This window comes from Lactuca sativa, chromosome 6 (assembly GCF_002870075.4).
Source record: "Lactuca sativa cultivar Salinas chromosome 6, Lsat_Salinas_v11, whole genome shotgun sequence".
Taxonomy (NCBI): Eukaryota; Viridiplantae; Streptophyta; class Magnoliopsida; order Asterales; family Asteraceae; genus Lactuca; species Lactuca sativa.
The window spans coordinates 62,782,728-62,797,651 of record NC_056628.2 but is presented as its reverse complement, the minus strand read 5'-3'; the positions used below and the strand labels follow the sequence as shown (position 1 = coordinate 62,797,651).

At 36.7% G+C, this 14,924-nt stretch overlaps 2 protein-coding genes and 1 non-coding gene across 3 annotated transcripts; 1 reads left to right on the top strand and 2 right to left on the bottom strand.

The window, feature by feature from the left end:
* Positions 1–1,125: 1,125 nt before the first annotated feature.
* On the top strand, positions 1,126–3,121 carry LOC111897690 (alpha-L-fucosidase 1). The gene is made up of 3 exons (XM_023893638.3): positions 1,126–1,813; positions 1,879–2,115; positions 2,205–3,121. The coding sequence occupies exons 1-3, from the start codon at positions 1,224–1,226 to the stop codon at positions 2,989–2,991; spliced, it is 1,614 nt and encodes a 537-aa protein (XP_023749406.1). The 5' UTR covers positions 1,126–1,223; the 3' UTR covers positions 2,992–3,121.
* A 1,247-nt stretch (positions 3,122–4,368) lies between these two features.
* LOC111897691 (uncharacterized) lies at positions 4,369–6,778 on the bottom strand. Its single transcript, XM_023893639.2, has 10 exons — positions 6,667–6,778; positions 6,347–6,386; positions 6,170–6,236; positions 6,023–6,088; positions 5,804–5,897; positions 5,576–5,692; positions 5,376–5,476; positions 5,053–5,127; positions 4,884–4,976; positions 4,369–4,789 (listed from the first exon to the last, which is right to left on the bottom strand). Exons 2-10 carry the CDS (start codon positions 6,358–6,360, stop codon positions 4,532–4,534), a joined length of 885 nt encoding a protein of 294 aa, XP_023749407.1. The 5' UTR covers positions 6,361–6,386; positions 6,667–6,778; the 3' UTR covers positions 4,369–4,531.
* A 15-nt stretch (positions 6,779–6,793) lies between these two features.
* On the bottom strand, positions 6,794–6,866 carry TRNAF-GAA (transfer RNA phenylalanine (anticodon GAA)). Its single transcript has one exon. It is a non-coding gene; the product is annotated as a tRNA-Phe (tRNA).
* Positions 6,867–14,924: the final 8,058 nt, after the last annotated feature.

Here is a 14,924-nt window from a genome sequence, read left to right as displayed (position 1 = left end):
AGATCGTGGTCGGACTCAAACTCTTCAACCCCTTATCCTACCACTGCCATGAAACCTGCGAATGAAACCTGCGACTCCATTTGGTTTCTCCCCCAAAATCGTTTGAAAAAAATACTAGAAATTGTTTTAATGAGGAGAGTTGATTCGATTTATTCAAACCTCGTTCTTCTTTCGCTAGATGTCGTCGTTCCCCTCCCTCTCATTCTGCTCCGTCTCGAAACACTAAGAGGTACGATTTGTAAGATGATGGTGTAGATCTGAGACATTGGTGAAAAGATGGTGGTCCTCTGGCTCTCTCCATTACAATGTTACGAAGACAACGATGGTTTTCAGGTGCTAGGGTTTCAGCCGAAGAGGTGGTGGTGATGGATTACAGGTAACGATCGACATTTCAAGGGGTGATGACGATGTTGGAAATGGTTTCAGAGGTCGATGGATGTAGATATAAGGTTAATCGAAAGTTAGGGGCGGTGATAGGAATAGACACCTGAGGGAGTTGTCGCTGGAGGGAGTAACTGTCGATGATGGTTTAAGGAGGGTAGTTTTGGGTTCTTGGAAGACGTTAGAGATGAGCGGAAGAGAGATATGGACGATAAGGTCGGTGGGAAGGTAGGGTAGGTGGCTTTTTTTCTTTTTTAAATTATTAATAATATTAATAACATTAAATTTATTGGAAAATAAATACACAAAGGGTATTATAGTCATTTCAGATCAGATAGGGACTACACCTGCAACAAAATCATTTGTTAGGGACGAAGCGTGCAACTTTTAACCAAATGAGGGACGGTCCGAGTTAATTTTTGAAAATAGGGACTCAAGGTGCTTTCTGGCACCTCCACGAGGGACGAATGGTGTAATTTACCCTATTTATTTTGAATGAGCGATCCTTTTAAGCAAAAGTGTTTGTATGGATTTTGATTGTGCTAGTGCGACTTCAATTAACATTATGAATAATGAAGTGATATATAAGCAATTATGCTCATGGACCACGTTGTATTAAATTATGTGTATACAAATCCAATTCACATAATAATTAATTTAGCATGAGAAAAGCACTAGATTAATCAATTATGAGAATAACATGTGCAAATTACTCATAAGTTAAAATTTAAGTTATTGTACAATTGAAGTATAATGACTTCAGAAATAAGAACCAGTTATTCGTTTATTGGTCAAATCCATTTTCTTAAAGTCGCAACAAACAGTTAACAGAAGCAACAACAATGGAAGTTTTACCCAACGAACTCGATCATCATCTTCATAACCCGATTACCCGATCCATTTCAAACAACCCATTAATCTTCATCATCGTCCTCCTCCTCTCTCACTCCACCCTTGCCACTTCTTTCCCCACACCTTCACCAATTCCAATCTTACCTTTACCAAGTTCACAGCAGCTCTCATGGCAGCTCTCAGAAATGGCACTCTTCCTCCACTTCGGAACCAACACTTTCACCGACTCCGAATGGGGCACCGGCCACGCGGATCCCTCTGTCTTCAACCCCACCGCCCTAAACGCCACCCAATGGGTCGCCGTCGCTAAGGAAAACGGGTTTTCTCGCGTCATTCTTACAGCCAAACACCACGATGGGTTTTGCTTATGGCCTTCCGATTACACTGATTACTCTGTGAAATCGAGTCCATGGAGGGGTGGTAACGGCGATGTAGTCGGTGAATTAGCTAAAGCTGCTCAAGAAGCTGAGATTCAATTAGGTCTTTATCTTTCTCCATGGGATAGACATGAACCTACTTACGGAAAAACCCTAGAATACAATGAATATTACATGGCTCAAATGACTGAATTGCTTACTAGGTAATTAAACTCCCTCAATTTCTTGCTTTTCCGATCATCTTCTTGAATGTCAACTCCGATTACAGATATGGAAACGTAAAGGAAGTCTGGCTAGATGGTGCGAAAGGGGAAGGAGAGAAAGACATGGAGTATTTCTTCGAGAATTGGTTCAGCCTGATCCACCAACTGCAACCTAGCTCCGTCATCTTCTCCGATGCTGGTCCAGACGTCAGATGGTCCGGCGACGAGGAAGGTTTCGCAGGCACCACCTGTTGGTCGCTTTTCAACCGGAGCAACGCCGCAATTGGCGGCACAGATGCCAAGTCAGTTTCATTTCTTCCAAAAACCTCATTCTACACTTACAATCTGTATCTCTAAATGGTTTGATCGGGTATTCCGGTGGATCTAACAGGTACTCACAAGGCGGAGATCCGCTAGGGCACGACTGGGTACCTCCAGAATGCGACGTTTCAATCAGGCCAGGGTGGTTCTGGCATGAATCCGAGCTTCCAAAATCTGCAACAAATCTTCTCGAATTATACTACAATTCAGTAGGGCGAAACTGTCTTTTACTACTAAATGTTCCACCAAATTCTTCAGGTCTCATATCGGAACAAGACATTAAAGTTCTTCAAGAGTTTTCCAACCTCAGAGCCTCGATTTTCTCTCAAAACCTAGCAAAATCCGCCATTGTTACAGCCAGCACCACTCGCGGTGGTTCTGGATCTAATAACACACAGTTCAACTCAAAGTCTATCTTGGAAGAAGGCATTTTTACTTACTGGGCTCCTAAAAAGAATCAAACCCACTGGATTATATATCTTAATTTTCAAGAATCTGTGAGCTTTAATGTTGTACAAATTCAAGAACCAATTCAAATGGGCCAGAGGATTGTTAAGTTTCATGTAGATGTTGTTGATGAAGATGGTGAATGGCGGGAAGTGTTGACTGGGTCAACTGTGGGATTCAAGAGAATTTTAAGATTCCCAAATGTGAAAACTCAGAGACTAAGGCTTGTAATTGATAAATCTAGGGCAGAACCTTTGGTTGCTTATTTGGGAGTTTATGTTGATAAAGTTTCTATACTTGGGAACATTAAGAGTAACACTACCTCAAATTCAAGCTCTGTTATCAACTTTAATGGCAGTCAAATTTTGCATCAGATTGTGAATAATCGCACTCGTGTTTCTTCAATATAGTTCATCTTGATGTAATTTCAACACAAATGAGCATTCTTTATGTAAACTTTGCATTTGTTGTATTTTTCACCAACAATATGTTGTACCATTTTCGATTAGTGGATCAAGATACATGCTTCCTTCTGAGATCTTTATAATGTAAAGTGATATGCTCGGCTGATTGTATTTGTTGTTCACTATGGAGTGAAAAAAATAAAGCTTGATTAGTTTCTTGATTATGAGAAAGATAAGTCTTACTTTTAGTTTAGAAGATGAAGAAATAAGTATGCAAGCAACTTCATATAGTGGAAGTGTGTTTTAAGGAGTTGTACATTGGGTATGAATATGAAACCCCTAACTGAATGTTAACATATAAGTTGGTCTATTGGATATTATTAGTATTCTAGAGTGACTTTGGGTTGTTCAAAGACATGACTATGTAATGGAGTCTTCAATTTGCAAGGAATGTAAGTTACAATGTCTAATTGGGTGAATAGCATAATTGGATCTCGAAGTGTGAAATGAAGTGATTGAGTTGTCACTTGTCAAGAGGTAGTTTTAGAGCTTGATAGAAGCATGAAACTTTTGTAAGGCCTATATATGGCAATTTAGTAAAAGTGATTATATAACACTTGAAGTAATTTTATTATGTACATGATGCCTATATGTTGTGAGTGTTGTGTTTAAGAACTTGATAGAAGCATGAAACTCTTGTAAGGCTTGAAAGTTGAATAAAAAGAATGAAGTTTGTTATGACAAGGACTAAGGAATATGCAATTCATATCTATCCAAATTAAAGTATGAATGACAAGGCAATGAGACTTTCTTGATTTACTTGATTTGTTCGAAAGGAATACTTGTGTGGATGAAATACGTAGTGAAAGAAAGTACTTAGAATCAAAGTAGATTGCCTAAATGGAACAAAGACTACACATGAAAAGTTTCTAGACATGTTTTTATATGGATAGGAAATTCAATTACATTGAAACAAAGGTTGTGAAGGACAAAGTATGAATTCTAGTTGTTTGGGAGTTTTCTAATGATGATGGGTTGTTGTGGGGTTTTTAAAGTACATTAAAGCCTAAGTGTTAGTTTTTTTTTCCTAACCTTTTCTCACACTAAAGCCATGAAATTGGGAGCTTAAGAAGATCATTTTGAGGAAGAAAAACATCCTCAAACTCATCGTGGAGGAAATCAAAATGTTGAGTTAATCCAACAAGTTAATAAATTATTCCCTTGAAAAGTGTTGTGTAGCTTATGTAAAGAGAAAGCGTATTATTATAGCTCTTGATGGTGGGGCATTAATTAGTTATACATGATTGAAATTAATGATATATATGCTCCTGTTCTTATCTCCTAATAGTTACATCAACTGAATTTCATCTTATAATCCAAAGATAATGAAATTGAGAAAACTAGTATTCTATCGAAATTTAAGGTGATGATCATAGGTCATCAAGCCTTGTGGAAACATGAATCTTTTCAACTTTGTGTATAACAACACTAAACTTTAAGCATTTAGTTGAAATTCACTAAGAATTCAATTAGAAAACAACATGAATCAAGTTATCTTGATGTCTCGAAGAAGGCGAGCAGCCATGGATCCATATCTTCTAGCTTCCCATTCACTCAAACTTCCATCGTGGGGTTCTGTCGGTAATTCATCATCACCTTCATCTTCCACCATTTTACTGTTACTGTTACTGTTACCATTACTGTTACTTGTATCGACTTCATCTTCAAGATTTATGCTTCCTTCTAGAGTCTTTAAAGTCATGATGTAAAGTTGTATGCTTGGATGATTGTACTTAACATCCATCTATGAATTAAAATAAAAAATAAAATAAATAAATCTTGATAACAATGAATATCTTAACATTGATTTAATTGTTAAAAACTAAATTCCTAATTACCTTCGATTTCGGCACTATTTTAACCTCGAAATGCTTCTTCCATAATTGAATCATTTGTTCATGAACATTTGTTGAACGAATTTCATAACCAATCTACAAGAGTGTGATTATATATTTATACATAAAAATAAATTAGCAAATGATTAAATGTTGTGGACCGATTATTTACCAAAATTGTGGTTTTGGGTCCCGACAATGCAAGCATTGTTTGTAGCAGAGGTTCCAAAAGATGCTCGGCGTATACCTTGTAACATAAATATAGAAATATTATCACATAAATCTAGATTCAATAAAACTAAAAATAAAAATTAGGCAATTTTACTCTTTTTACCCATAATAGTGACATACTTACATTTTTTAGTGATAATAACAATACATAACCAAAAGTACATCGTCTATATTTATATGGGTTACATCTTGCTAGTATCAATAAAAATATATAAGTATGTTGCTATACTTAGTAATTTGTTAAAAAATATTTTTTATTCTTACAACATCAGTGCCAATAATGTAGTCAAAGGGTGGATCAAGCGCCCGTATATGATCTTTGTTACCCCAACTTAGCTCTGCAGCCGTCATGGATCCAATCGAATCTGTGAAAGCATGAAATCACAGTGTCAGGTAAAAGTACAGAACAGAACAGAACAGAACAGAACAGACTTTCTATTGAAAAGGAATAAAAATTCAAGAACCTGCGTCAGGATTCATCTGTGTGATCCTAGAAATATTACGTTCAATATTTCGCATTAAAAGAGGCAAAACTTCAACTTCGTCTGTTGAAACAACATCACATCCAAGTAATGCCATGCCTAAAAAGGAAAGATTCACATCACATAAAATTTTCAAATTGACAAGATTCATTTATTTTTTATTTTTTATTTTTAAATATTTGATACATCAAATATAACATGAGTTCTCACCAAAACCTGCAACCCCACAACCTGCCCCAAGTTCAATAACACGTTTTCCTTTTAGTTTGGAAGGGGAAAACCTTCCTTTTCTGCAATTTTTCTCCTACAACATAAAAAAAATAATAATAATAACATTCAATTGATACAAATATGATCATTTAAACATTTAAAATTTTGAATTTAGACAAGAATATTGTGCTAGGTGTTAAAAGGGATTATGAATGTTACCAGATATTTCACCAACACCATTGAAGCATCCCAAACTGTTGTTCCTAAATGCTTAGAATTTGGATCCTTTCAAACAAACAGACAAATCTTATGAAGCTATACCAACACATTCAAATGTTAACTACAGTCCATTAGCCAGTTGAATACCTGAGAAAACTGCAGTTGATAGCCCATAACTTCAAATAGAACAGCTGACGTCTGTGGTGAATTCAACCTAGAACCCAGAAGTAGCGAAATCAGAGGAGTGAAGATGTAAAAGGAAACATGCGAATTGGTAGAAATTGTTCTGTGAGGAAGAAAAATTTGGGAAAAAGAAAGTATTACCTTTCAGCCTCCATTTTAGATTTAACAGTATAGAACTCGACTGCAATCAAAACCCAAAATCAGTAACTGCTTGAAGAATGTAGAATCATGGATGGATCGAGTATGATGAGTATAACATGATTGATATGAATTTCGATATAGCGTTGCCGGAAATGAAAGGAAATTTCCGAAGAACAACACAAATAATGGAGATTTCGAGTGATGTAGGGTTTTTGTTCTTACAAGCAAAAAAAATATATCAAACAGCTGGAGACCATGAGTCTGTGAAAACATTGAACGAATTAAATGTATGTTTTGATACAGAAAAGTTAAAGATTTACCTCAACTACGAGAGAAAGACTAGAATTCGAATGAGGGGCGGCAATTTGCAACTGGGGTTAGGGGAACTCCCAAAAAGATTTATGGGTTTATTAATTCTTTATATGTTCTTCAAAATGAAAATTAAAATGCGGTGAAGGTGGATCGAACACCTGACCTTCAGATCTTCAGTCTGACGCTCTCCCAACTGAGCTATCCCCGCTTGATATTTTATTGTGGAGTTTACGTCATATAATCATGAAGATAATTCTTATTCATCTAAACAGCCATGGTGTAAGGAATAATATTCCACAAGATATTCTTGCTCTTGAATAAATTTTTAATACCTTGAGTCAAGCACAAAATCATTGCTTGTATATCAAGTTAGGGACGAGAGAAGAATACTCAGAGGTCAATGAACTAGGTGGCTTGTGGTGGAGTGGACACGTTAGCATAAAGCAATATCAGTTCAACTTGTTTAAACATGATCACATAAATTGTTAAGTCTATTTAATATATGCATCAGGAGAGGCATCATACTATTCCATGATAGAAAGTCATCCCATGTGTGTGTGAGAGATCCAAAATCTATAACGTCTCCGGTGGTCGAAGAAGTAGAGGATGGGGTCCATCAGATCGAAAATGATTTTTAAATTGTAATAGGGTTTTGGTATGATTCAACAAACAATGAAACAAAATAACATAAATATATCGGTGCATATTGAACATGATTAACACTCTATTAAATAAGATACTCGACGTTGACTTGTATAACTACTTTAATACTTAATTATGTACTTAAACATTTGGTAGATTAAGAACAATCTAAAATATAATTGCGCTTTCACCAACTCAATCTTCAGTACTCCATAATTCTCATTTTCTCTCTCTATCATTTTCATTTCAAGGTAAGAAACCATAAGCCAAAATGGACATGATCAAAAAATTCAAAATGGACGTGAAAATTCAAGAATCATGTTTCATATGTTTTCTCCATAGCTAAGAAGACGTGTTTGTGTGTGTGTGTGTGTTTGTATGTATCTGCATAAAATATTGGTATCAATGCTTAAACCTTAAGAGGGTCTCCATCAAACAATTTAACACTATCCAATAATCATCATTTGAAAGTGAAGTAAAAACATGATGATATTGTCATTTATATGTCATAGTAGTGTATATATTACTCACAATGGATATAAGATCATTTGTTATATGCTGAAAAACTAGAATACCACATGAACATGGAAATATTTCCATTTTATACTTACCACATATGCATGCATGTTGAAAATAATGGACATTATGTGTGATCCTCTAGTTACATGTATCTATAACTTTGTGATACTTTTTAGACGACTTCATTATAGTTAAACTAGGTTAATTTAGGGCTTTATGCATGGGTTTATCATTTGAAAAAGAGACATTACATGCATGATGGTGTAACATCCCAAGTTTTGTCATTTGTAGTCCCTAGGGATGGAAGGGTAAAACCATGAAGAGCCTAAGGGCTAGATTGTAATTTTAGGACCAGGAGGAGTACGCTGGGCGTAATCTTGTGTACGATGGGCGTACTCATAACTGAAGGAAACCCTAATATCTCAGGTTAGGGGCTATATAAACATCCTTATGGTCCATTCCCTCTCATCACTCTCAGCCTCCATCTTTCAAAAACGTCCCAAAACCCTAGTCCTTATGAGAGAGTGTGAGTTGGTGGGTATTTTGAGCTCTTGAAGGTGGAGTCATTGCATCAAGGAGTTGGAGAAGAAGTTTGGCTTGTAGATCTGAAGTTGTGTTGTACCCTAGAAGCTCCAGAAGGTAAAAAGCTTCAATCTTTATGTTTGTATAACATAGATCTAGCCATTCTAGCATTTTGGAATCATTTTTTGTTCCAAAAGTTCCAAGATGATGTATGTTGTGTTTTAGACGAAATAATATGTCCTTCTAGACTCTTGGAGGGGTGTTGAGTGTTAAAAATGAGGTCCTAATGGTTTATGAGGTCCCATGTAAGTAGTAGAAAGGTCTTAATGGATTAAGACCTTGGATTAAGAACATTTTGGACGTCCAAAGTGATAAAGTTCGAGACTTTATGAGTCCTAGGCATATTTGGTCGATTGATCTGAAGTTTGGGCTTAAGTGCTTAAGTCATTAAGTACTTATGAGGGTTTTTGTTTAGTTCGCGTACGCCCCACGTAGGAAGCTGTACGACCAGCATACATGTTAACGGCCCCGTCTTTCAGTCAACATCAGTCGAGGTATGCCCCGCGTACCAGAGGAGTACACCCAGCGTACGTCCTCTGTTGGGCTTTTGACTTTGGACTTTTGACTTTGGGCTTTGAGTTTTGGACTGTTTATGGGCTAGCTGGACTTGGGCCTTGGTTGGACATTATGGATATGGTGTTTTGGGCCAAGTCTTGTTAATGGATCTTGGATTTAGGCCCAATTTGGAAAGTGGGCCAATGATGGGCCTTATTATATGGACTTATGGATCATGGGTTTGGTTTTGAGCCATGGCCCAAATTAGAGGGAAGGCAAATTGGGCTATTGTTATAAGGGATTCTTGGTCAAAAATTTGTATTCCCATTTATTGACTTGTTATTCGTTATTTTGGATAGTTCGGGATTGTCGGTGAGACGGTGGTTCAGGAATCTGCTTCTTTGGTTCAGATCGGCATTTCGAGGTGAGTTATCCTCAATATATCAACAGGGTCTAAGGCACCAAGGCCAACCCTTTCTCGGATTGTATACTAGTTTTGTTTGATATGCTTATCGATCTGTTAGATCTGCATCCTGGTAGTTAGGATGGTATATTGTTAGTGACCGGTTAGGTCAGTATCCTGGTTAGGAGGTTGCTATGTTATATGATCTGTTAGATCGGTTTGTTTGTCTATGGGTTGTTATGTGATTACTTTGTTATACGTGTACATGGTTGGGTTGAGGGGGGTCCTACTTTGTGTTGTAGGCCAACATACCTAGGGCGGACCGGATAGACTGCAGACCCGAAAGGGAACATAGTCAGGCCGAAGGCCCAGCGAGCGGTCCGGATAGGCTGAAGGCCCGAGAGGGCGGTCCAGACGTGCCGAGGCTCGAAGAGTGGACCAGACAGATTGAAGGCCCGGTGCGGGCGGTCCAGTCATACTGTAGACTCAGGGAGTGGATCAAGTGGACTGAAGGCCCGGTGCGGGCGGACCAGCCACACTGCAGACTCGAGATGCATGGTTGTTCTGTAATTGTTGATAGGATATGATTATGGTCATATGAGGTTGGTATTTTGGGGGTAACTCACTAAGCCTTCGAGCTTACACTTATTGCTTTTTGTTTCAGGTTCAGCGGATGACCGCGGGAAGGCGAAGGCGTGACCGTACACTTCCTCTATTGATGATTATGATTTCTGGGAACTCTGATGTCTAAACTATTTTGAAAACAAATTGTAATAATTGAATGGTTTTATATATGAATTAAAAAGTTTTAAATTGGCTCGAATTTTATGGATGTGACAGATGGTAAAGGTGTATTGTAGCTCATTACAAATATCACTATGATTATAAAAAAGTACACAAATCTATTGAATGTAAGGTCAATATACACCCTAATTGGTAACTATATTTCTCCTCGCATCACATTGTTTACACTCTCAAAGATATTTGTTGTCAAGGAACCCTATCGATTATTTTCATCACATAAAAGAGACCTTCGACTTTTATTAATATGTTTAATATACTGCCAAGATTTTAATTTTTGATTTCTCTCATACATTTAACAAACTTCCTTTTATGTGTGGTGTTTTCAATAACCCAACAAAATATTTTGAGACTTAATTTATTGTACCTTTTTCATGATATTACTACCAATGTGTCGAAGAAAAAAACAATAGTATGCTAATGACTCTTTCTATTCCTCTAGATTTGTCATTACATGAATTACATGTGACTGCATGTGTTGAGCAACAAAATGTCTAAACATATTAAAAAACTAAGAGCATTTTAATGCATAATCTTCATTGATAATAGCATAAGAAACACGTGATACATTGTTGTTAGCATTTTCTTTTACTACAACAAACATTTTTCCCTTGTATGAACCCTTCAAATGACATCCATGGGTAGAAATAACATGTCTATATAAATGAAATACATTAATAGCAGGTCCAAAAGCCCAAAAAAAACATACCTGAATGTCACTACATGTGATATTCATTCGAATTACGAGAACAACTCATAATCATATTAGGATTTGAAGCCTACAAAGCTGTAATGTACTTAGGCAACCAAACAAAGTTACTTTCCTAAGTTCCATAAATAGTATATATGACTTTTCTCCTACCATACCATGCATCTAGAAACAAACATCCATATTTGAACTATCTAAAAAAGCTTCTTTTATATATTTAACAAGAATTATTAAGCCCTAATTCAGGTGATCAGTCAAAAAGGAATTTAAATAAAATATTTATGAAGCACAAAACTAAATCCACTAAATAGAAACATAAATTAAAAACGAAATCTAATAATGATTACATAAAAAGTTCGAGTCTTTGAAAAACTGAAAATTAGGGCTTTTAGTCGGACATGACTAAACACGAACCAAAACTATGAAAATAAACACTAAAAACTAAATGTGAATAAACTAAACTTACTGATCGAGTCATGTTCTTCAGATTTTCATAAACTACCGGAAATGTCAAATACGACCGAAAATTCGATCCTATGGAAAAGGTCTGGAATTGTAACGTCCGTGTTTCGAGGATAAGCATTGATACAATGATTTAATAGTAAGGCTCAACAAATGTAACTCATTGTGAAGTAATAAAAGGAATTATTTGAGTATTATGTGAATTATGTAAATTTATGTGCTTTATACTTGTTTATAATGAAATAATACATTAAGAATGAAAATAAACGTCAAAAATAAAATGATAGATAAACCCGATATGTATGAAGAAAGTTGTAGTGGTCGTAACAAGGGTTCCGGAGATATAAAGAACGCCGAAATCCGAGTTATAACGAAGAAGTTATTACATGTCGAAGTTTCGCGACAAAACCGGCACGACGCTGTGCGACGTAAAAAGTGAGTTTACGATAAAGTGATTTTTATCCTTAGCGATCTAAATGAAAGTTGTAGTATATGATAAAACGAGAGCTTGCATAAAAAGAACGTCCAAATCTGACTTCGTATGAGAAAGTTATGAATTTTTTAAGATTTGGCATAACAGTGTGCTACCCGGAGTTCGAATTTTAGATCGATCGATTTTTAGCCGACACAACCTAAATGAGAATTGAATATCTCATTAATATAAGTTCAAAAATAAAAAGATAGTCAAAAACAGAGTCCGTATGTAGAAGTTATGAATTTTACACGGTCCTTAAACAATGTAATCTTCTTATACTATTAAATTTAAAATCGGTCAAGAATTACCTGATGGAGTCAAAACGAGAGTTGTAGATCTTGTCAATAACTACGCGTGGATATAAAGAGCGTCGAAATTGGAACTCGTATGTGAAAGTTACGGGGTTTAGAAGTCGGAAGGGTGTTGCAGTGAAGTGGGTGACGTGGCACAATCTGAGCCATTGCTTTCTCTCCACCAGATGACGAAACGTGGCACCAACTCGACGAGTTGGACCAGAAACTCGATGAGTTGGGGGCTAGAAACTCGATGATTTGGGCCAGAAACTCGACGACTTCACCCCTTTTTCAGCCTATAAATACCACCCGAGAGTTCCTTCATTTCTCATACCAAAATCCACTTCTTCTTCTCTCTACTCACTATCTAAACCTCCCAAAATACCCCCAAAAGCCTAGGAAACTATCCTAGCACTTGAAGAAAGCCTCGGAGCGCTAGAAGGCTCCGAAAAAAAAACAGTTTTCCGGTTCAGAAACTTTGCCCCCGTAGAGTCCAGTTTTCAAGCAAACCTCCCGGATTCGTCGAAGCGAAGCGTTGTCCAAGCTGGAATCACCACTTTATCAAGTGAGTGCATAGTTACTTTTATCTTATACATAGATATGAAATATTTTATATAAATTACATGTTATGTGTGCATATTGTATGTTTACTTGAGATCTGTGCTAGATGAAAGATTTAAACTTCTTTTTTTCACATCTGAACAGTATATGTGTTTTATAGATCTACACGGGATGAAAGATCTAAACTTCTTTTTTTTAGATCTAAACTTTTTCTCGTAAAATCTAAACTGTATATGTATTTTATACTTTGAGATCTATGCTGATGAAAGATTTAAACTTTGTATATTTTTTTTTCAGATCTAAACTATATATGTATTTTATATCTACAAATATGTTGGGTAGAACATGGGTAGATAAAATAGTTGATGCGTAATGAAATAAAATGATGAGAGGCCTCGATATTGAAGATGATTCAGTCATCTAGCGGAGTATAGATGACGACCACAAACTTTTCTAGACAGTCCAGTGGAACGCTAGTAGACTCGCAACTTGTAGGTGTTTATTTGGACTCGGTGTTCGCCAGGAGTACTCCATCCCTCTCATGGTTACCGTATTTGACATAAATTGCTGAGGAACCCCCAAAGCAATGTTATCACCCCGATGAAAATTTTTAGGTTGGGTCCCTAATAATAGATGCTTTTGGGACGTAAAGTGAGGATAACGGGAATGAGTAATCGAGTTTGTTTGGTTTGAAGAAAATAATAATAAACTTATTTATTGTGGGTTGAAAACCTTATGTGCTCACCATGCTCTCCAGCCTTACCCACTTAGTTTTATTGTATTACAAGTAGTGGCACAAGAGCATAGTTGGATGACTTGACGAGAGAATTATGGATTATAGGCCAGTAGAAATAAATAGAAATGTTGTAAGGCCTATGTTGTTTTAGGTTTATGCTTTTGATCTGTATTGACGATGACATCCCGAGTTTTGTAATGTAATGAAAATACATTTCTTTGAAAATGCTTTGATAAATTCTTATCCATATTTTTTTGGGAACAAATTCCACAATACCTTCTTTAAAAAGTTACTTTGATTTTATTATTAAGCATAAACAAAATCGGTCTTTTCTGGCCGTGAAATTGGGGATGTCACAGTTGGTATCAGAGCATTAGTTTAAGCGAACTAGGAATTTGTAGGGTTTCTAGACTTAAACTTAAAATGTTAAGCGATGATTGTGAGATGAGTGTCTGCTACATTTTGGACACGAGCCCTAATTTATTTTAGGAAAGATGCCTAAAATGCTTTTGTGTGCTAAATGCTTCATGTTTGTCGTATATGCTATTATTTGTTCGGATCTATGGTCTGTTGCCGACATGATCTGGAAACCTTACGGGTTTAGGATTCTAAGCGTTCGATTACGATATTAGAACTAGCATGTAACGTTTCGGAGTGATACGGAGGATTTAAACGTCTATCGTAAATAAAGAGCCAAATTCACCTACTTTGGTGTATAGATAAACATGGTGGGAACCCGAAGTGGACTCAAAAACGCAAATGGGAACAGAAATCAGCAGCCTCGTCCCCAAGTGATTGACCAAGTGCTGATAGTAGAAGTTGCACCGGATCCAGTCACGATGGCTTGAGTATAAGCCATGATCCGGGCTATGATGGTTGAACAGAGGGAAGAAATAAGTCAACTGTTTCTGAATAACAGGGATAAACATTCGATGCATGTTAAACAACTAAAACTGAATGTTGGATAGTCAGAGGAAGGGAATTACAGCCACACTGTCAATGAAGTTGAACCCCTAGTGGCAAAAAGGAATGACTCGGAGAGGGGAATAGACAGAGATGGACGTATGTATAAGATCTTCTTGTGTGCCAAACCACCAAGTCTTTCCGAAAGCCCAAAGCTAGTAGAGATTATGGATTGGATCTCGAAAATGGAGATGGTATTTAAAAGCTGCAACTATAGCGACAAGCAGAAAACTGTCTTTACGGTCAGACAACTGAAGAGCGGAGTTTTAAGCTGGTGGAAGTTATTAGCAGATACAATGCCACGAGGAGAAGCTCTAAAGATGTCTTGGGAAGCGTTCATAGAGCAGTTGAAAATGTTGTACTGCTCCGAAATTGATCTAAACAATGAGTTCCAGAACTTGAAGAATGGGAGAATGAGCATTGATGACTATGATACTACATTCACCGAGAAGATGAAGTTATTTCCATACTTGGTTCTGACTGAACTCGACAAGATAGAGAAATTGGCTAACGTATTGCCATCAGACTCGATCTTTTCTGGCTGTGAAATTGGGGATGTCATAGGAACAAATTTGGCTGATGTCCCCAAAAGTAAGGGATATCAAAGGGTATTTATAGGGCAATC

What these genes read in the sequence shown, in the direction of transcription:
- LOC111897691 (XM_023893639.2), bottom strand. An exon ending in ACATTATTGGCACTGATGTT is followed by an intron (nt 5,128 to 5,375) that starts GTAAGAATAAAA and finishes TTATGTTACAAG; the next exon opens with GTATACGCCGAGCATCTTTT. An exon ending in AAATAGTGCCGAAATCGAAG is followed by an intron (nt 4,790 to 4,883) that starts GTAATTAGGAAT and finishes TTTAATTCATAG; the next exon opens with ATGGATGTTAAGTACAATCA.
- LOC111897690 (XM_023893638.3), top strand. Translation starts at nt 1,224, where the DNA reads ATGGAAGTTTTACCCAACGAACTCGATCATCATCTTCATAACCCGATT. An exon ending in ATGACTGAATTGCTTACTAG is followed by an intron (nt 1,814 to 1,878) that starts GTAATTAAACTC and finishes CTCCGATTACAG; the next exon opens with ATATGGAAACGTAAAGGAAG. An exon ending in ATTGGCGGCACAGATGCCAA is followed by an intron (nt 2,116 to 2,204) that starts GTCAGTTTCATT and finishes TGGATCTAACAG; the next exon opens with GTACTCACAAGGCGGAGATC.